This window comes from Thermobia domestica, chromosome 3 (assembly GCF_964235325.1).
Source record: "Thermobia domestica chromosome 3, izTheDome1.hap1.1, whole genome shotgun sequence".
NCBI classification, from domain to species: domain Eukaryota; kingdom Metazoa; phylum Arthropoda; class Insecta; order Zygentoma; family Lepismatidae; genus Thermobia; species Thermobia domestica.
This window is the reverse complement of record NC_137456.1, coordinates 255,596,105-255,618,529: the sequence shown is the minus strand read 5'-3', so window position 1 is coordinate 255,618,529 and position 22,425 is coordinate 255,596,105. Positions and strand designations below refer to the sequence as shown.

General features: G+C 36.9%; 1 protein-coding gene across 4 annotated transcripts in view; it reads left to right on the top strand.

Moving 5' to 3' along the window:
* Nucleotides 1-22,425, top strand: part of in (inturned planar cell polarity protein) — a 666,765-nt gene that overhangs the window by 324,330 nt on the left and 320,010 nt on the right. For all 4 annotated transcript variants that reach the window (XM_081752327.1, XM_081752329.1, XM_081752330.1 and 1 more), the window contains exons 6-8: nucleotides 9,223-9,479; nucleotides 16,066-16,155; nucleotides 19,472-19,549. In XM_081752327.1, coding sequence (XP_081608453.1) covers nucleotides 9,223-9,479; nucleotides 16,066-16,155; nucleotides 19,472-19,549 — 425 coding nt within the window. The remainder of the gene's footprint in view (nucleotides 1-9,222; nucleotides 9,480-16,065; nucleotides 16,156-19,471; nucleotides 19,550-22,425) is intronic.

The following is a 22,425-nucleotide window of genomic DNA, read 5'->3' as shown; positions in this document are numbered from 1 at the left end:
TGTATTAAGTTAAAGATGCTTATAAAATGTATTCAGTAGTTCAAATAGATTTATTGTTAGTTTACGTGTTTTTTTTTTCTGTCATTAACCAAACCTTTATTTAGGTTTTTACAAGCATTTTTCATTAGTGAACCCCTACCTTATTAAATACCGCAAGTCAGGAAAAATGGTTGGGCTGGCACCTGGAAATCAGGGGAAAGTCAGTGAAAAAGATTTTTAAAAATATTTTTAAGAACTTTGCCTATAAAAACGTCAGTGCCAACGATGGTTAACCAAATTCCTTGCTGATAATCTTGATCTCAGCGACAGTTCTCAATCAGAGAGACCTAGTAAGGTTGACGACATTATAAAGGGCAAATCAAACCAATGTTGCAGGACACAGGAGATTAGAGAAACATTGGACATTAATTGTGCAATCGGACCCTCCGAAGAAACTGGGATTCGTAAGCAAACTCGATGTTTGGGTCCGTAATGTCAATATGATGCTGTGAAATGTGAGACCGAATGAAGTTAAGTTGTAGGCAGCTCTATAACTAGTGATGAGCTTATCTGCGAGCTTGGGAAGGATAGTATCTCATCCACAGGTCAATATTGCAAGGTTCTACACGTGCTTTCAACATTCGTGCTGGCTGGAAACTCACTTTCAGATAACAATTACAAAGAAGACGTCGCCAACTACCATCAGCGATCGTCAAGTGATTAATAAAGTCAGCAATATTCTGAATAAGTTAAAGGATCCAGAACATCGCAGAAGGCATCAATTTCACTCTCTAAGACACCTGGTCTCTAACAGCTCCTTTATCCTCATCACTCTGTAGGACGCCTGGTATGTGAGTTTTATCCTTCTTTCTACGACGCCTGGTCTCTGAGAGATACCTATACACACTCCTTGGTCGCAAAGACCCTTGGATCCTGTCACCCGCACGGCATGTGGGTTTCTGCAAACTCACAACAAACTACCAAATATCTAATAGGAACTTATATTTGAACTGTAATTACTATTATTACTGCTGTATATAAGAAGAAATTTTATAATAAAAGATAATTGGGAAAGTCCAAAATTCTCGTTTACCGCTTTTGGCTGTACCCTAAAAAGGTAAAATTTTACAATATCTTCTGATTAAGCATTATTACGTTCTTGTTAATGGTGCTTACTGTTTTGTCCTGTATTTGTATACTTTAATTTATTTGTATTTATTTCTTTTCTTTAAGCGTTCTGAAATTTACGAATGGAATTTTAATGTGTGTGGTGGGTAGTTTTGAAAACCACTTTGAGTAACAGTGTAGCAAAACTAGAACTAGAAAGGAATTATAAACTAGAAAGTTTTGTTATGTCGTTGAGTGAATGTTAAAAGTTTTTGAACTATTCAATTTTGCTTCATAAAACAGAAGGAGAAATAATATTTCATCAAGAATCCCTAATGATAGGTATATGCGAAACAGAGAAAGTACTAAGTTGGTGGACGATTCTGAAGCAGAAAGTTTTCAATCAACATCGTTAGTACTCTTAACGATCGTTATTGAAGATAAATTGTTTACGCTGAAAGTATTCTTCCATACATATGAACAAATCAAAAGTTCCTCTTTCCCTCCAGCTACTTTGTTCAATCCCCAAGAGAAGTTAAGTGAACTGAGAACCATGAGGAGCAACTGTTTTTTTTTTTCTTCTTTATAATGACAGAGAGAAAAGCTCTGCCTACACTAAGTTTCGATGTCATCTCCGAGGCGACATTTTCATCCTATTAAATTTCAGATACAAGGTAAGTAAACTTCACAGTGTGCTGTTGCCAGGACAACCAGCTGCACGTCATACCAACATCCTATAATGAGGCCCTCATATCAGTAACAAGGTCTTTGATTTTGTTTCTACAAAGTTATTGACTGATACAAGATATCTGTTTACATCTATACGTTATCATTTCTTTCGATTCGTCCTTCTACAGCACATAATTTAGCGATAAAGGTAAACAGCAGATCAGGTTACGTTTAACTGAGGCGCAGTGCACTCTGCCTGCGTAGCTAGTCATGTAAGATAGTTCTTTATATAGGATATTGCATCTTGAATAAATATAGACCTATACGCGTGAATAATTTTGTAACTCGAATAGAGAAATAAAGCTTTTGAACTGCAAGTGGTGCCATGGTCTGTGGAAATGAGCGAGAGATTTCGTCTAAAGAACTACTGTTCATGTCATCCACATACAAGTAGGAACAGGGAGTGCCAATCACAGAGGACGTATATTGGCATCAAGCACCGTATGTATCCAATGGAGAAACTTGCTCATCGTCAGGGAGGCAAAATCTCTTATAACGATAACCAACATATTTACTTATTAAAGAAAAGCAGAAAAGTCCTTTTTTTTTTTTTTACCGTTTTAATGGAAAACTTAACTTATTATTACATTTTTCAAGCATAGTTGGGAAGAAAGGGAAACATGCAAAGATTTACAATAAACTACTTAACTTTTCCTGTCATTGTAATTGTAGATATTTTATTTCTGAAAAAGTATAATGAACCAAAAATATATTTAATAAGTCACATTTCTCTATTATTCGATCCTAACTTGAAAGTTACAATTCAGGCAGTGGCGTTCGAAAAGTCAGGGGGTTGTAACCCTCTCCTCTGAAACTTTTATATTCTATTGAAATAAAAATTATTTCAGTTTTTAATCTTGGAAAACCAACAAGCACTGTGTGTGGAGGACAGTTAATTTATACTACGATTTATCACTTCCAAATGTGTAGAAGATGTGGCTGGATATTGTGTATCAATCATTCAAAAAATATAACGAAACGAAGGGACTTCGTAAACTCTTCACGCCTCCCCAGGAGGAGGAAGCGCGCTCCCCGGTTGAGAACTACTGCTTGCGAGCGAAACATTTTAACAGTCTGTTAGCATTTCCTTCCTCGCCTTCCTCTGTGTACTGCGCATGCACCAATCAATTTCCATGAAAAATCATAAATAATCCTAATACTTTCTATAGTATTTATGAAAGAACGTGTAATAGAATCTATATCAACATACATCATTCGTCAAAATAACGAATAACGTGTTCATAAAATAAATTATATATATCACATCAAAGTAAATTAGGCTTAAATTTTTGTAAGAAGAACTCCTGCTCGAAGCTTTTGCTGTAATCACTAGTTGTTACCATAGCCGAGTGGTCTAAAGCGTTCTTCTTGTAAAGCACCATTCGAGCTTAGTTCTAGTCGCCGCAGAGTACAACACTTTGTTTCTCGCTCTTTTTACCTGTTCTCGACGTTTCTTTCTGTATTCCTGTCGGATTCGATTAAATAGAATTTCGAATTGAGACCAATATATATGATAAATGATAATTTATTTGCGAGCCTGCACTCGTCTAATATACATTTTCGAGAATTTGATTTTGGAAATGAAATGTATATAATATTGAACAGTGAAAATAGTAAACTAAAAAAATATTCGTATAAATATTGATTAATTAATTGGAATTAAGCATGGCTTTCCACTCAGGAATATATAGAAAGGAGTTACATTCAAGTGTAATGCCAAAAATTATATTTACGTTTTAATCTCAACCAAAATTGGTAACTTAACTGTTACATGATAATTTTTACGTGATTAGTATTATATTTTTTTTGTTTTTATTATAATTCTGTATAAGTTATGATACCACCATCTCAAAATGTAGAACGAGAAACAAGTGTAATATTATATTTGTTACGATAAGCTTTTAAGCAGTGATAATTTCAGGGAGTGATCTGAGGGAGAATTTTGAGACCCCTGTCAAGCTAAGAAATTTCTGCCTTCGGGACGATATCTTTGATCGTGCTCAATGTGGATTACCAGTGTCGTAGAAGTATGCCCTTCACCCATATTAAAAATCCCCCCGAGGATAATTTTTTGAAATCCCCACTGTTCGAGTAGTGAACATACTTAATATTTTGCTTTCAGCTATGGATTTTAGATTTGCAATTGATACAATGTTCCGTTTTAATTGAATTTGAAACAAAAGAAGTTTCCAATGAATTACTCAGAAATGTTTTCAGCCTCCGGATGAAAATAGGGAAACACATTAAAAATAAACAACTTACTACCGGGTTTGAACACAGAAACATGTGATTGATAGAGTATCAACCAAACCACTCGACCATTTTGTATGCCTTTGCAGATCTTCTTTTGACTTCTGTGAAGGAAGTTTACTGTTCCATACTCGCTTTTGTTTATTCCGATACGACTATGAGTTCTCAGTGAATATTTGGACGTCACAGCTCTTGCAATAAAATTGTTATTAGAATAAATCACATTCAATTTTGCGTCTTAATAACATACGTAATACAAATTGAATTCATGAAATGATTGAGGTTGGAGTGAGCGTAAATGTTTTCATAGTTAGGAGTTTGGATATGCAAACCCGCTTAACGTGGGGATTCACGTATGTGAAATTAGGTACACTAGATGTACCAATGCGGAGAATATTGTCAAGGTGGGTATCAGTTATCCGGGGAAAAAATTGCACTTCAGTTTAAGAGATTACACAAGAAATATACTTTCAATAACGAGTCAGGCGGACCGGTTGAAAGGGTTCAGTGGATGGGTACTGGCCCGGGAGCCGGCTGTTTCACCTGGCTGCTTTGTGCCAATCGTAAAAGTGCCCACCCATGGATAAATTTTTAATTGCTCTTTTCATACTAATTTGCGAACACTGAATCCATTGGGACTACTTCAAAGCATAGCCTTTATGAAATCATTCGGAAAATGACCTCAAAATTAAAATATCCATATTTTATTTATATCTCAATGTCGGGGTTATTTTTCTCATATGCACGGATATGTTTAAAATAATCGCACTGGATTCAGTGTGCTCAGATTCGTAGGAAAATTGCAATTAAAAAATTATCCAAGCGTGGACACTTTTCCAATTGGCATGAGCCGTAGTTCTTCAAGGTTTTTAACGTCTTCCATTGAAAAAATAATAATGAACCAATATCTGTAATTCTTAATCCTTAATCCTGTAAATCTTAATCTTAATCCTCATGATAGTTTATATATATATATATATATATATATATATATATATATATATATTTAACAAACGTTACCTTGAAATATGTTCGAAAAGTTGAACTTACTTCCTTTTGACTGGTAAGGAGTAGGAATCTTGCTGGACTCCTCTGCCAGGATTCTTTCTAGACTTTCTGTATCTATCTCCATTTTAGCCTGTCAGGTATGAGGGACGACATCCCTTGGTGATCGCATTAACCGAGGAAGTGGAAACGGAATGGGGAAGCGATCTGGAACCTTTGTGTTAGGTACCATTCCGGTATTTACCTGCTGTAATGAGGAACATTCAAGAAAAATCTCACTTAGGATGACTGGCCTGTAAATAATTATACACCTTTTTTTACCGAGTGACCCCATCTTGAATCGAATTCGGGACAGCTTGCAACAAAGGCGACAGTTACGCTACTCGGGTCCACTTTCTTGTGACTGATGTAAGTCCCAAGCAATAGTCGCCATTCGGAAGCCTCGAGAAAACATACGCTTTGCTTCATTATGTCAGATGATTACCACCGAGAAATAATAATATATGGGATGAATTCTTCCTCTTGTCTCTCCGTGTGTGCGCCCCTGGTGCAGACAAAAGCTCCTCCGTGGCTAAGCGGTTAGCGTCCGCGCCTTTGGCGTGGGAGACCCGGGTTTGATTCCCGGCGGGAGCTCATGTGATTCGGATTCCACGTTAATCAGTAGGTCCCGTCTCATATAGTCTCGCTGGTGAAAGGGACATTAAACTCAAAATCAACGCAACCTGGTACAGAGAAGACGCTACTATATCATTTCAAAATAGAGATAAGTCTCAAGACTTACACTAAATATAGGTTATATTTCATAAAAATATGGAGAATTTTTAGAAGTTCATTGTGAAATATATTTTTAAGAAATAGGGGAAATTCACACATTTGGTCTTGCCAATTTTTGACTCCAAGTAATAAGAATGGTTGGTAACTCTGAAAGGAAAGAACGCAATCTTACACCATAATATTTCCTATTTTCTTTCTCTTCTTCTTCTTCTTCTTCTTCTTATTATTATTATTATTATTATTATTATTATTATTATTATTATTATACATGCATACATGGGCGGCGATTAGGGGGGCAAAGGGGGCAGTTGCCCCCACTTTTTTGAAGTGACACAATGTATATAGATTAATTTCGAAATTTACAGTTATTGTATGTATTATTGATCCATAGAAAAAATTATGACCTCTACCGGTGCGTGACTACGTATTTTTGTCTTCCTGTGGAGTTAAGAAAGCTGCAGGAATTACATTTTAATTGCCACAGAAAATGGCCGAAAAATAACCTATCGAAGCGCAATAATTCCAGCGACTTTCACTTCTTCTTACAAGGGTTCGATATGTTAATCACTCGCTTTGAAACTAATTGAGATGATATTTCGCAAAAAAAAGGAAAAGTCTTTCACAAGTTATTCTTTAATTGCACAAAAATTGACAGTTTCTAAAATATCTTTTCTTCTTTCTAATAGTAAGGAATATTGTTTAAATATGGTTGTAATATTTAATGTCTTTCATTTTCTAAGGGTAATACATTTATTAGCATGTGTGGAATTAAAAATGTAAGTTATTCATTAATCCACAATTTCAATTCAACTTTTGCAAAACAAGCCTCATTATTCATTACTATGATTAATGTTACCCTTTCTATTTATTTGTTTAGTAAATTTGTTATTAAATAATCTGATCACAGTTTTCCAGACAGAATTTTAAAATGTTCATGAGCCAGGAGTCAAATCTCTTTTTACAGATTCGTTATTTAAGAGTACAAAGGGATATTACCTATTTGTGTTGCTCTTTTGCATCAACATCTTATGCTCTTTTGCATTATTTTATTAAGTAATTGCATCAATTTACTTAATAAAATATGAAATACGATATAATTAAGGTATTTTAACTGAAAAAGACAATATCCTATTAGTTATGCAATCCTCCGTCAAACAGTGTTAGCATAAACCAGGGAAACTAACATTGATATACAAATATTCAGATCATATCTTGCCCCCCCCCTTTAACGTCCAATCGCCGCCACTGCATGCATACAAGTTGAATAATTTATAGAAAATAGGGTTTATATCTTTCTTCCAAGGTAAAATGAATTTACCCTCTTGGCTCTGATTAATTTCAGTCGCAAGCAATACGGTATCTTAAGATTCAAAGAGAGCACACATACACAAAGAAACGCTGAAAACGTTGTCTTCTATTTGATCAAATGATTCAAATGAATTTCCAATATGTTATATCGTTTGGTTAAAATTGTTCTCGTAATTTCCCATTATCAATATGGCTCTCCCACCTTCTCTTATGGAATTCAATGGATGAATTAGAGTTTAGCGTCCCTTCCAGCTGCGAGGCTATATAAGAAATGAACGTACAGCTTAACATGGAGTCTGAACCACACGATCGAACTACCGGGAATCGTACCCGTGTCTCCTGCGCCAAAGATACATATACAGGGTAGGATTCAAAAGTAATGAGCCTACGTTCAAAAAGACAGATTTATTGAGCTAATCGGTACAACTGACTAATAGTCTTCAAAATAGGCACATCCTGCATCAACGCACTTCTGTAGGCGGCTTTTCCGTAACTCAAAGGCTTCCCCGAAGGCCTGTTCCGGGATGGCTGCAAGGGCTGCGTTGACATTTGCTCTGCTGTCCTCGATGGAGTCGAAACGTTTTCCTTTCAGCGCTGATTTTAAGCGCGGAAACAAGAAGAAGTCAGGAGGCGACAAGTCCGGACTGTAGGGAGGCTGGGGTACCACAGGAACGTTGACTCGGACTAGGTAGTCGGTGGCGCTGAAGGCGGTGTGGCTGGGGGCTTTATCGTGGTAAAGCTTCCAGCTGTCCTTGATGTCCCTGCTCTTGCGCGCGACGCTTCTTTTCAGCCTTTTCAGGACTTCCTGGTAGTAAGCAGCGTTCATGGTCTGTCCGGGCGGGAGAAACTCTTAGTGGACGATCCCCGTCACTCCGAAAAGGCGATGAGCATGGTCTTCGTCTTCGAATTACTCATCCGCGCTTTTTTGGGACGGGATGAGTTTGAGGTGCGCCACTCAGCGCTTTGTCGTTTTGTTTCTGGATCGTACTGAAAAGTCCAAGTTTCGTCGCCGGTTATCACTTTTTCGAGAAAGGCAGGATCGCCTTCTCACAATTGCAGCAGTTCTTCGCATCGAGCACTCGGTTCCATTTCTGTTCTTCAGTCAAAACTCTCGGCACAAGTTTCGCGCAGACTTTCCGCATGTGCAAGTTCTCGGTAACAATGCGTTGCACCGTTGTCTCCGATAAGTTCAGGGCTTCTGCTACTTGGTAGAGACTCAAATGCCGGTCCGTGTTCAAAAACTCACGCACTCGCTATACATTCACGTCAGTACGGGCCGACGACGGGCGTCCAGACCGAGGTTCGCCAGTCACATCTTCCCGGCCCTCACGAAAAGCCTTGTGCCACTTTTTGACTTGAGAGTAGGACAGTCCCAAACGCCTGTTGAATCATGGCGAACGTTTCGGAAGCAGACTTACCCAACCGGAAGCAAAATTTGATCGCGTAGCGTTGCTCTAACAAACTTTTCATATCGCCGTATCGCACCACCGTATAGGGGCTATTGTTAAGTCCGATGTTTTACCGCTCCGAAAGCTTGTAGCCAACTGACCCGCATTGCGCTGTGAAGCCAATACCCACCACCACCGTCGCTGTCAAGTGGAGCGCGCTGCAGGGTGTGCACGCGTCAGTATAAAGTGAGAGGCTCATTACTTTTGAATCCTACCCTGTACTAACCGTACATCTTACTATGACAAAAAGATTCGTATTCAATGTGAGAGTGACATTTATTTGATCAAAGAGTTCAGTCACTTTATTTTTAAATTTAGTATTATGTATCTCATCGGCATTTTCCACTGTTTCTTTATAGAGTGGATATTCCTAGAAAGGTTGTGTTGAAAGGGAAGAACAATCCAATAGCCTCAAATGTCGGGAAATCAGAAACGCCCAAATACTTTTCTTTCTTTTTGCAAAATAAAATCTAGGCGTATTGACGAATTGTACTATTAGTTGAATAGAATGAATTGCGTTATGTGAACATATATATTGTATACGGAAGAGTTTTTCACTATTTTTTTAAAATTTGATATTAAGTATTTCATTGCCATTTACAAAATATTTCTTTGTTTGCAGGTAATTGAACAATCTGAATTAGTGAAAACATTAACTGGATCTGAAACTAAAACTGATGAAGTGGGAGAAATTCTCAAAGACTTGCCTGTGGCCATTTTGTTTGTTACACAAGAAGGTTTGACTGAAGGTGGACCAGAAGATCAAGGGATTCTATACAGATATCCCAGCACAAGGGAGAATATTTTCTCGATTACTAGGGGTACCTTTCTCACGTTACATCATTTGCTTCCAGAAGTGACAGGCTCCACTCCAGCTAGGTAAGTCATATATTCAAAACACATTACGATTATTAGAGATCCTTAATTTCGCATATTTTGTTATCCATGGTCAAGTGTTAACGTGCCTGTTTCTGCACGGCTGTACTCGAGAGGCACAGTATTCTCAGATGGGAGAGACAGTGGAAGGCCACTGGTAGTGTTCTGAACTAGCAGTCACGATGCTGGGAAAGAAGCGTTCGAATTGTGAGAACCTGGAACGAGTGCGCGTATTACTTAAGCGAAGCGACGTTCATTGGGTCGCTTACTGGATGATTTGAAGTTCCATCCGTATTAACTGCAAATGGTTCAAGAGTTGAGAGACATTAATAGGCAAAACACACTCGCCAACTTCACTGACATTCTTGCAATGATTAACCGAGAATTACTGTTTTCTCAAGAACTGCTGATATCCAATAAAGCCTTTTTTATGATTGGATGTTAATAACTAAAATTTCCTATATTTCCTCTCATGAAAATCCATGGCGTTTACGTAAATAGCCTTAAGGGACACCAAAAGTTGTGGTATAATGTGCAGTTGTCGTGTGTGTCATTAATAATCTCTAATTTTTGAAGATGACACAGGACATGTAGTAATTGTGAATGTCGACCGCTAGTGCAAAATGTTGCAAAATATCCTCATTCCGTAAGCGCAGGCAAGAGGGTTGCTGAATACTATGTAATTTCTGCAGGATGGTGCAACGGCACACACAGCATGCCAAAGTATGTCTGTAATTCAACATACATTTTCAAACCGTGTAATATCCTGCTATGGCGATGTGACGTGGCCATCCCGTTCCCCAGATTTAATGGCTGCGGATTACTTCGTCTGGTGTTATGTGAAGGGAAGTGTCTTTGCCAGTCTTTTGCAGTGAGGTTTGTCAATATGTGTTACATATTTTAGTAATTGCCAGTTTATGTACTTGTATTTCATAACTATTAAACTACTACGTGCATTCACCATGTTTCTGTATCATTTGAAGTTGGTAGATAGAATACGCCCCACCCTATAATAGACTGTACAAAGCAATCTTATCGAACTGAATGCTCTGTTACATCACGGTTAGTTTCTCGCCTGCTCAGCTTGAATACAAGGGGCTGACAGGTAACCTGACACTGATAAGAAAGGCAGTGGTGACAGGTGAATAGGGACTTCAATTGCGTACTCGATAGGTTTCCAGCCATACTACTCATGAATGCATGACTACGTGTTCACTGCCAATACTTCTCTTCGTCGTCATCGCTGACCACTTTTTTTTCTTATTGCATTTTTCTTTGAGGCACCGCGTAGCGTAGTTCCTAACGCTCTCACTTTTAATGCGAGCGATCCCGAGTTCGATTCCTGGTAAGAGCACAGTCGAAAAAGTGTTAAAAGCTTTTTGAGGCCAGTCACCCTGAGCGAGATTTACCTGAGTTTTCCTCATTTATACAGGAAAAGTGTCTGGACGGTACTTAAGGTAATAATGGTTCCAACCCGTTCCCCTCCTTTCTCGTTCCTTTTTTCCTATTTCACCGAGTTGTATGATCGCTGAGGAACGTTATCCTTCATACATGATGGGCTAACATGGCTGTAGATGCCAAAAGCCAGAAATCTAATTCCTAATACTAATCCTGTTTTTCTCATCCCTTCTGAGATTATAATACCACACTTTTACCATGCAATAGTAATGATTACAAATCGTAATGATTCAGAAAAGTAGTTTATTTTCGTAAGCGTTATTGTTTTTGCAATTAGAAGCTCCAGAGTTCGAATTCAGCGGCCTACCACGCACTTATTATTGCTTTTAAAGTTACCCCCGAATTCCATCATCAGATGCTAGAGATTGCATCTTTAAATGTAGCCACAAGTCGAGTTTCTTCCAAAATTCTTTCTCATTCTTATTGTTTCCAATTTTACAGCTATATATAGCGACTTATTTCATTATTCTTTTGTTGCTACAGTTCAATTAGAAAATATTAAAATCATTATTGGTAAGTTCTAGTTTCACAATAAATAAATAAATAAGAGCGAGGTATGTTTCGTAAATACCGTATATGCCGAATGGGTTCTTAAGCATATAAGGCTTTCCGGGTAGGAAGAACGAACACAACAAAGGCTTGTTCCCTGAAAATACATCTTACTAGTACACTTTAAACGATCGAAATAAATTTGAAACTGTACTATTTAAGGAAAAGATGTACGACAATGTATACACATGAGCATGAGAGCCGGCTGCCATAAATTAGTTTGCTATTACTACTCAAGAAACATCTCGAGTGGATGTGGACGATTATATTTCGTGTGTTCAGTTTGGATGTAGTAGCCTTGTATTGGGTTCACTCTTACTGCCCGGAACGTCTAATATAATATGTTTAGTTTAGTTTTTGAAAGTAAAACTTTTTCTATCTCCAAATTTATTTATTTTTTAAATACTTGATTTATCCTATCACGATAATCCTTTAATCAGGCATCTTATTATTTAATTATTATTTTTGCGCAATCCTGCAGCACATTTTCCTTTGGTTGGAGTTTCTGTTTTCAACACCGAAGCTAAATAGAACATACTGTTAAAGTAGGATCGAACCACTACTCGGGTTTGTTTCATAGATATGTATTCCCACCGCGATTGAAGCCTGGAACAAAGTCAGAAAAAGGATATACGTTGCTGTGAAGAGAGACTGCAATATTTTTATTCTTACTGTTACTATTATTAGTAGTAGTAGCAGTAGAAGCAGTTTAATAATAATAATAATAATCGTTTGTTTGTCTTGTTTATGCAGTGTTTTATGATAAAGTCCTTTAACCCTTTATTGGGCAGTGTTGCTCTCAAGCAACATCGCATTCTATTGCGTTATCCGCATGAATTATAACTTCAGGAATAATTTAATTGGCATTATTGCTTTCATACAACATCCATATACATGACTTGTGGGTCGTTTCTTTAGATACTTCTAATCTTCATCAACAGGGGACAGTCAAATTTAGTATTGTAGAAGCTTTATCTCCTGCGTTCCGTGAAAGTTCCTTTTTTATTTTTATTTTTTATCTGTGGTTTCTTGCTCTGTAAGAAAGTATTTCAACGAAACTGTTGGTAATTACTGAGAGTATTCTTATGATATTTTACCATAATAGGACAATGCTGCTTAGTAACTACATATATGACTTTTTTTTAATGGCAATGTTGCTTTGAAATAAACATCCTATACTGTATTTTGTAACCGAAGTACAAAAATACTTTAGAAATTACGAAATTATGATCAGGAAGACATGGTTCAACCATAAAAGCAAACTAAATATTTTAATGATAATGCTATTAATGCTTGCAAATTAAAGGGTTACAAGAATATTACAGTTAACTTTTTCTTTCTCAAATACGTTTATTTTCTCAAGTCTTGTTCCTAGGAGATTAACAGATTGCGAAACATGGTGTTTAGGCTCTCATTTATTAAGATAGACTGACTAGGTCTGTGAAGAAGATCCGGGTATATTTCCAATCATATTAACCCTGTATATACCATTGAATTATTACACTTCATACTATACTTCGCATCACCCGAATTGGCGTATGGTGTCAGCCAATATGCTCGCAGTGCACTGTTACTAAACCTTCAGGGAGGAATCTAATCATTCATAATTGGCGCCCTGAAGGTTTAGTAACAGTGCACTGCGAGCTTATTGGCTGATGCTATACGCCAATTCGGGTGACGCGGACTATAGAGCCATAATTGGCGTTGGACTCATGGGCTCATTCATTAGCGTACTGCAACGCGACACAAAACATGCAATAAACAATAATTATAACTGCTGTGACGATTATCGCAAACTAAAACCGTAAATATGTCATTGCGTTGACACAAACCGTTCCGGAATGAACCTCTAGTTGTCTTTCCGGCTATATTGCTCTTTGGTATTGTGATTGACTGTTTATCGGTGTTGCTAATTCAGCCATTTTATGGTTAGTTTTAGTCATTTTCACGTGATGTTTACCGAGTAAAATGGAATAAGCTATTTTGGTGTATTATAAGCTATTTTGGTATATTCTGCACTTATAATTGGGTGACTCAGTGGCAGAGCGTTGCATAGGTGACTCAGTGGCAGAGCGTTCACCTCCGGTACTTGTCGTTCCTGGTTAGATCCCAGCTCGCGCCGTGTGGACTTTGTGGTGGACAAACACCGTGCTCGTGGGTTTTCTCGGGGTTCTCTCGTTTCCTCTCACTTTCTTCATTCCACCAATTCATCCATTTCTCATAATCACCGTCTCCTTTAGCCTAACCGGCATAACCGTGGGAACTTATACACTTATAATTGGCAATTTCTAGCAGTTTGTCTTGTTAACAAAAAGTACTTTTAAATTATTTAAAATCAGATAAAGATAGTAGAAAGGATTATGCGAACTATTTACATACACGAGACGTGGATAGACAGCGTTAGTCACCGTTACCCGTTGCAATGTTAACGGATTATGTCCATTAATGAAAGCCAAGATAATCACTTATAGCTATATGTTGCAGAAACTTGAATTCAAAACGTCGCTTATATGATGGAATATGAGATACAGATAATATTCCAAAGTCACCGTTACCCATTAAAATGTTAACGAATTGAATCCATTAACGAACTCGACTGACATAATTGCTTTAGCTCTCTATTGGAAACAACAGAATTTGAAAATTCGCTTACATGTATGGGATATGGGCTATAGATTGCCACCGCTAAAATTAATGTCATCCATTAATATATTAACAGATTTGCTCTATTATCGAAGTCAACTGAGATAATCGCTCTGTCTATGGCAAATAATAATAATAATAATAATAATAATAATAATAATAATAATAATAATAATAATAATAATAATAATAATCGAAACTTCGCTTACATGTGTGGGATATGAGTCATACAAAACCGCCCTTAAAGTCTCCGTTATCCGTTAATATGTTAACGGACTGACTCAACTAACAAACTCGGACGCTATAATAGCTTTATCTATTGCAGAAAACGAAGTGTAAAAATTTGATTACGTATCTGTATGGGATATGCGCTACAGATGGCCACTGTTAAAGTTGAAGTTGTTATCTGTTAATGTGTTAGCAGACTGACTCCATTAACGAACTCGGCCGAAATAATCGCTCTAGCTTTCTATCGCGAAACACGCAATTCCTAGAATGGTTAAATGGATATTGATTAATTATTATTCAATGCATATATCCGGATCTGTAGTCGAGCCTGGGTTTACACGCACTTTTTCTTCTTTCAAGGCATGAAGCTTAACTTAGAAATTAATTTAAATACAAGAATCATGGATGCTATTAATAATTTGCAATGGATGTTAGAGCCCCGGGATACCTATGTAGTAGAGACCTGCATGGGCCGAAGCCCAATCCGAGCCCAATCCAGCCCGAATGTACGTAGGCCCGGCCCAGCCCGGGCCCGAAAAGTTTTGGAGATTTTCGGCCCGAGCCCGGCCCTGCCCGATAAGTTTTTTTTTTTTTTTTTAATTCTTGGCCCAAGCCTGGCCCGGGCCCGATAAATTTTCGAAGTTTCATTTTGTAACATTTTTCACGGGCACACTTCTTCAACGTTTGCCTTTATTCTAATTATTGTTCAACGAATGTCAATAATTATTAAAGAATTGCAATTAATCAGCCCCAACCCAGCCCGACCTGAAGAGAAATCAGTGTCGGCCCGGCCTAAAGAAATAATAGAGTCCCGTCCCGTGAAGGTCTCTACTATGTAGTCGACTCCTACGGTTCTACCAAGAGTCTTTTTTATTTATTTATTTTTTAAGAAAAGGCAGCTTATATTAAATGATATACATAACTGGATTTAAGTCTATATCAGGGTGTCTATCGCTCACGAAAGTCATGAAAAAGTCACGAAATCAGAAAACGGTCATGAAAGTCAAGAAATTTAGCTTTAGGGTCACGATTAAAAAAAAAAAATCTGTACGAATATAAGTACGGACAGTAAGTGGAAAATTTTATTGTATAAAATCAAAATTCACCGCCAAAAATGTCTATTGTCGGCTTTAGACGCTACCAAATCACAAGCAAAGTACGCTTCTATCGCATGCGTGAAAATTCGGCCTAATTCACATACAATTGCGCTCTTGAGACTGTTCTTCAGCTGACATCATTGAGCAGTGGCGATGCAAATGGCATCGCATCGCTGAAACCACTTACGCATCTGATCAATCTATTCAACTGTGAGAAAATACCAACCTTTTCTCACTCTAAGGAACAGCCTTTGAAAGTAGAGATAAGAGGATAAATATAAGTGCTGAAGAATATAGGTGCTGTTATTAGTTTTTGAATGTTACAAAATTTTATGATTTCGTAAAGAAAAGGTAACGAAATTTCATTTTGAAATTTTAGTAGACACCCTGTATCTGCAATAAAATAACTGTATTATAGTCGATTCCATCCACTGATCATGGACTAGCATCTGCTTTCCGCAGTTGGAAAATGTCGGTTTGAATCGACCATTTTGAGTAGCATTACTTTTACAAGATAAGTAATAATAAGTAACGATTGCATTGATAACTGCTTTAACTGCCGTTTTCATGTTTTTAGTACTGTGGCATCCTTTATTTTATTTATTTATTTTCAGTTCGACTGTTTTTGTTCGAGATCAGCTGACGCATGTCACGTACACATCCGAAGGAAAGAACGTTCTTCTGTTAGCGGTGCCTGACAACAGGTAAGAAAATGTTTGTAGGAAGTATCTAATATTATAGAAGGAGTGTTCAAATGTTAATACTAGGGTTGTTAACAGTAACGAAACCGGTTGGTATAAATAGATTCTGGTGAATTCCTGAAAGTAACTATTCCAGGTACGAGATCTAGAGATTTCTGATTTTCAAAAATAAATAAGTAAAAAAAAAAAATAACCTTTTGACTTGATATAAAAACCAAATATTCCGACGAAATCGAAGTTGATAATGTGATAAAATCGGTTTTGGTTCATTGAAGTAACGTTGTTCCGTCTATTAATGTTGGGCCGCGGTGGCTCAGTGGTAGAGCGTTCACCTCTGGTGCACGGGGTCCCGGGTTCAAACCCTGCTCCCGCCAAGTGAACTTTGTGGTGGACAAACACCGTGTGCGTGGGTTTTCTCGGGGTTCTCCCGTTTCCTCCCACTTTCTTCATTCCACCATTTCATTCATTTCTCATAATCACCGTCTCCTTTATCCTAACAGGCATAACCGTGGGACGTAAAACTCACAGATTTCATTTCATTTCCGTCTATTAATGTTAAATTCTGTATTGGTCACCCACGTGAACTTCGTTTCTTAGAAACCCCTGCAAAACCCTCGATGAAATATTCGTTCTTGAAACGGGAAAAATAGGTACTTGGTAAATATTTCAAAGATATACTTGAATCCCCTTTTCCATCTTAGGGTTCATATTTGAATTGAAATTAAATTATAAAATCTGAGGTCATCCCAAGCACTATCTATTTTCAAAAATTCATTTCATGCGATGCAGTTGTTATTCTTTCTGAAAACTTTAAATACCCTTTTCCCCATAGGATACTCATTTAGAACAACGTGTGATGATAAAAACCCAGGTTAACTCAAGTTCTAAACCAGAGATGCAAATAAGCAACAGAATTTTACTAGCCCAAGAAAAAAAGCTACTAGCCCACATCTCACAATAGAAATCATTTGCTTACCTTCGCTATGATATTAAATATTCGCCCGTACCGATGAGTGGGCGAGTGGTTATTTGCATCCCAGTTCTAAACATATTTAAAAATTGATTTTAAATTAAGTGACCAGAACTGCATTTGTAACGGGATTTTTTCCCCCTTTTTTTTCAGAAAGTCTTCCGATGTCCCGAGAAAAATCCAAACGAAACGCAAAATACCTTTTCTCGTCTTGTTTTTGCCTCGTAATTACGTGTTCTTAAATTCCATAGCTGAGTCTTCGTTTAGAGAGGTTTCGAAATTTTGTAAAATAGTGTTATATATTTCAAACAGATGACTCCATAGTAAACTCCGTGTTTTGATATTAGATATCCTTCGATAATCGGGTAGAAAATAGGTTACATTTTGCTCACTAGCGTGAGTAACGACATAACTGATTATACCTGGGTGGATTGTCAAATTATGTCAGTTTGCCGAGTGTCCCGCTTTTTTCTTTCCTTTTTTTTCTAAATTTGGTCAACTTATTTTAAACTAGTTTATGAACACAAAATGAGAAATTAAAATATTATACGTACAGACCCTTCCCTTTAAAAGCGGAATTTTCGGAAACGGTTGTATATGCTTCAGGTTATTTTAAATAAGGAGTCCGTATACCAGGTTTCTTCTGCCTTACTTGAGGAGTTTGTAATATATCTATTTTTGACATAAAGTTTGAAATCCCATCCCGTCTTAGGATACACATTTTAATGTAAGTAAATTTAACATGATAAACCCGGTACAAACCAAGTGCTAAGTAGAGTAAAAAGCCTCTGCGGTACGAATTATTCCCGAGTACCGCAGTTTTTTTTTTCTTCTTTTTTAAATCCTGCTTCAGTCGCTCTCAGTTATGTTCATAAGTAGTTGCTGCTGACTGACACTTCTCATGCAAATAAGTACAATATGTTATAGAACATAAAAATAAATTGCATTGTAAAAATCTGTATTTCCAAAATGAATGACTGATTTTGTAGGGAAAAAAAGGCATAATTCAACACTTCTTGTTTACAGTACAGTATTGTTTTCTGTTTGCTGTTTTTTTTTTTTTTTTTTTAAGTGATTTAAACGTACAGCAAAGATTTCTTCTGTACTGTATATATTTTAAAAGTTTAATTGTTTTCTGTACTATAAAACATAGTTGTTATGCTGAAATATTTTTTCCGTGTTTATATTTCATTCTTAGTCTTTTTCGGGTATCCGCTATTTTCGCTGTCTGTGTTGCCCTTGCCGCCCAATTCTGCTGATAATTGTGGTTTTACTGTATGTTCAAAAATTCATTTCAAACTAATATATTTTGTAGATTTGTATAGAGGATAAACAAACGAGCTTGACTTCGTAGGCAGAGTGTATCAAGAGTCCGGGGTCATAACGCTGTCTCCGTTATGAGTAAATATAAGAAAAAATAGAACGATAGGAAAGTTGTTGGAAATAGTTGGTTTTCAATCTAAAATGTTAGCCGTTTTTGGGTTTCACACTGGTAAGACACGCTATGTTAAATGAAAAAAAAAAAAAACAATATTGTCAGTTACCAGGCTTTTCCTGTGGGCCCACATCATACCAACCATACAACATTGTTGGGAAACGGATTCATTCAAGGCTTAAGTTCTCTCACACAAGAATGTCCACGTAACCCATATCATCTTTACATCTCTTTTTTATGTTTCGTTCGAACAACTTGCTTAACTTTATTTAACATAGCGCGTTTTACCAGTGTGTAGCCCAAACAGCTTGTGCGATTGGAAAAATTTCTCCATTTTAGATTGAAAATTTCCTATTTCCAAAACTTTCCTTTCTTTGCATTTTTTGCGAATCTTTATTTATAATGGGGAGTTGGTCTATGACCCTGAGCTTTGATACACCCTGTGTAGGAGTGCAAGTGGAGGGCGGATAAACTCATACAATGAGCACAGAGTAATTAATATCAAATAGCTCAGAAGGAAATTGACTGACTTTTTCTAGTAAGAAGTAGAAAAAATTCAGTCTAGAAGACTAAAAAGAATTCCGATTGAAATCTATGTGCAGACTACGAATCACCTAACTACATATCATATGGCTTAGCAGAAGTCTGCATGAGCGGTAGCACCAGTCTTTAGTACTCTTCTCCGTTGTGAACCTTCAAAATTTACCCTTAATATTTGAACGCAATTTTTTTTTTCATTTTGTATCAGATTGTACTTAGTAATTTCATGTTATTTCCTGAGTTATTATTATTATTATTATTATTATTATTATTATTATTATTATTATTATTATTATTATTATTATTATTATTATTATTATTATTATTATCACCACAAAACCACCACTGATGGGTAATTAATCTTTGTTTTATAGGTGTTCGCTGTTGGAGGCTTTAATGCTAACGAAAGAACTTGTTCGTGCAATAGAGTTTAACTATCAAACATTGTCAAGGTAAGTGGAGCATAACACTTGGTACTGCTGATAAAAAGTGCAAAATCTCAAGCAAAATTAGAACAAAGCAGCACCTGTTCTATCTAGTAGCTATATTTTCTTTATAACATACATGCGAAACTTCGATGAATTGTGTCCACTCATTTGAGAGTAGCCTATGAAATAGTCAAATGCACCTGCTATGTCAACATGACGCAGTTATTTATTGATTTTTAAGTTACTATGTACAAGGGCGCCCATGTTGTGGTTTCCAAGGGGGGCCAGTATAAGCGACGTTTCAAATATAGTTTCAAATTTTGCTGTAACTAATGTAAAAATTCTATTGGGTTTTCGATATTCCCTAGTACAATTTTCTCTTAGGGGGGCAAGCGCCCCACCTTTCCCCCTCCTGATGGGCGCCCTTGATTATGTACGTGTACCCGTTCGTCTGTCCGGAAGACAAAAATCTCAAGAACTAGTTGATGGAACACCATCAGTTTTGGTCAGGGTGCAGAAGCTTAAAAATTGGAACCAACATCGTTTATGGAGATGATATTCAAATCGGGAGTTGTAGAAAACGTATTTTTTACATTGGTCACTGTAGAGAAAAAAACGGTAATAAATAGCGAGAAGCGGTTTCCTGAAACCGATTAAGCCCTCCAAGAATATGTTTTCTTATCCATCCTTAACTCCCTAATAAAATCAGAAGTGATAGAATTTCACTACAACTTCCGATTCCAATGTTGATCTATATAGCGAAATGATAAGGGGGAAGGAGTACTTTTTTTTTTTTACATTGATTTAGCATTCTAAGAATAAGTATCATTTTTTTCTCTTAACATATTCTGAGACATAAATTTAATATTTAGTGTAATAAATAACTACAACGAAGTTTAGATGCCCCTGATTTAAATAAACGTGATGGCCTTATGCACAGTCGTTTCGACGTATGATTAGCGTCATACAAAGGACTACTACTGCAGGAAGCATATAGGACCTTATGCAGAGTCCTTCTGGTGCGTGATTAGTGCCATACTAAAGAGTTAGACGAACATGTTTCCTGCAGTTGTCAGACCTTTAGTATCACGCTAATCGTACATCAAAACTCCTCTGCATAAGGCGGATAGTCTTTAGTGGAGGGTCACAGTGGCTGAGTGGTAGAGCTTCATTTCTGGTGCTTGGGGTTCCTGGTTCGATCCCACTCGCGCCAAGTAGACCTTGTGGTAGACAAACACCGTGTGCGTAGATTTCCTTGGGGTTCTCCGGTTTCCTCTCACGTTCTTCATTCCACCATTTCATTCATTACTCATCATCATCGTCTCCTTTAGCCTAGCCGGCATAATCGTGGGACGTAAAACTCAAAGATTTCATTTCATTTTCATTTTTTCAAACTCTTTAGTATGGCACTAATCACGCGTCACAACGACTCTGCATAAAGCAGTTTGTGTTTCCTCGTATGTATACGGGATAGGCTAGGCATGTTTGTGTGTATGTGTTTGTAATTGAAAGCATTAGTAAAATTTTGTTGGAAATACTTTACGAGCAAAAGTTTTCATTTACTTAAAGACAGAGTTGAAATTAAAACCGTTAACATGCAGCTAAGTGTCTTTATTAGTTCTGGAACAAGTTCAAGTAGAATTAAAAAGAATAGAAAGTTTTTAATTGTAATCTTTACAGTATTGAAAATAACTTTACAAATATTAGAATTGATGAAGTAAGAATTGTGGGTAATTACTCTTCTTAATTAATTTTTAATTAAGGTTTTTCTAAACCATATGTTCAATGACTTTTAGAATAAATATTTAAAAAGAAGAAAGCGATTGTTGTTAGTTCCGAAGTTTCTTCAAGTCTTCTTGAAAATCTGCTCAGCGTTTCACGAGCTCTCATTATCGTCTGTCTAATGGAAAAGTTTTAGTCCATTAGGGAAGATTTTCTACTAGCACAATGTATTCCTAAACTACACGATATATATATATATATATTACAGTTACCGTACAAAATTACGGTTAGTAATTTTGGTTGATAGCTTTTTACTGTAATATTTATATGTAGTAATAATTATTATTTTTAGTGTAATGTTTGTATCTTGTAAGCTGAAAGACACGAATAAGTGTTGAAAGTGTAAATGGAATAAAATAAATGTACAAAAACTACAGGTACTCTAGAAATACCTAGCACGCTGCAATGAACAGAAAATTTATATGACCTGAAATCGAACTACATACCCTTCGTGCTAGGGGCGGGAGCTCTGCCATTGAGACACCTCTTCTTAACCTTTAGGATTCTGTTGCATGAAGTGTTGATTTGGATAAAGTGTTGGATGAAGTGTTGTACGATTTTCTTTAAAATTAATTTAATTGCATAAATGTCCTCCTTTGAATAAGGTCAAACGAAAGCTATTAAAATATGTGACGTAATAAAGATAAGCCTGTGTCCATACAAACCAAGTAAAAGAACAATATCTCAAAGCTATGGTACAAGAACTAAATAATACCTCATGTGTATTTTAATTTGTTACATGAGCCCTTATCCAAATCAGTCGTTCATTCATTAAGGGCCCTATGGTGGGCGCGGTGGCTCAGTGGTAGAGCGTTCACCTCCGGTGCTTGGGGTCCCTGGTTCGTTCCCAGCTCGCGCCGTGTGGACTTCGTGGTGGACAAACACCGTGCTCGTGGGTTTTCTCGGGGTTCTCCCGTTTCCTCCCACTTTCTTCATTCCACCATTTCATTCATTTCTCATAATCACCGTCTCCTTTAGCCTAACCGGCATAAAACTTAAAGATTTCATTTCATTTTCATTAAGGGCCCTATGTCCAAGTTATCAAGCTGAACATATTTCGAGTGTTGAGGAAATTACAATTAAAATTTCACAGCAAGTATAAGAAGTAAAAATTTTGA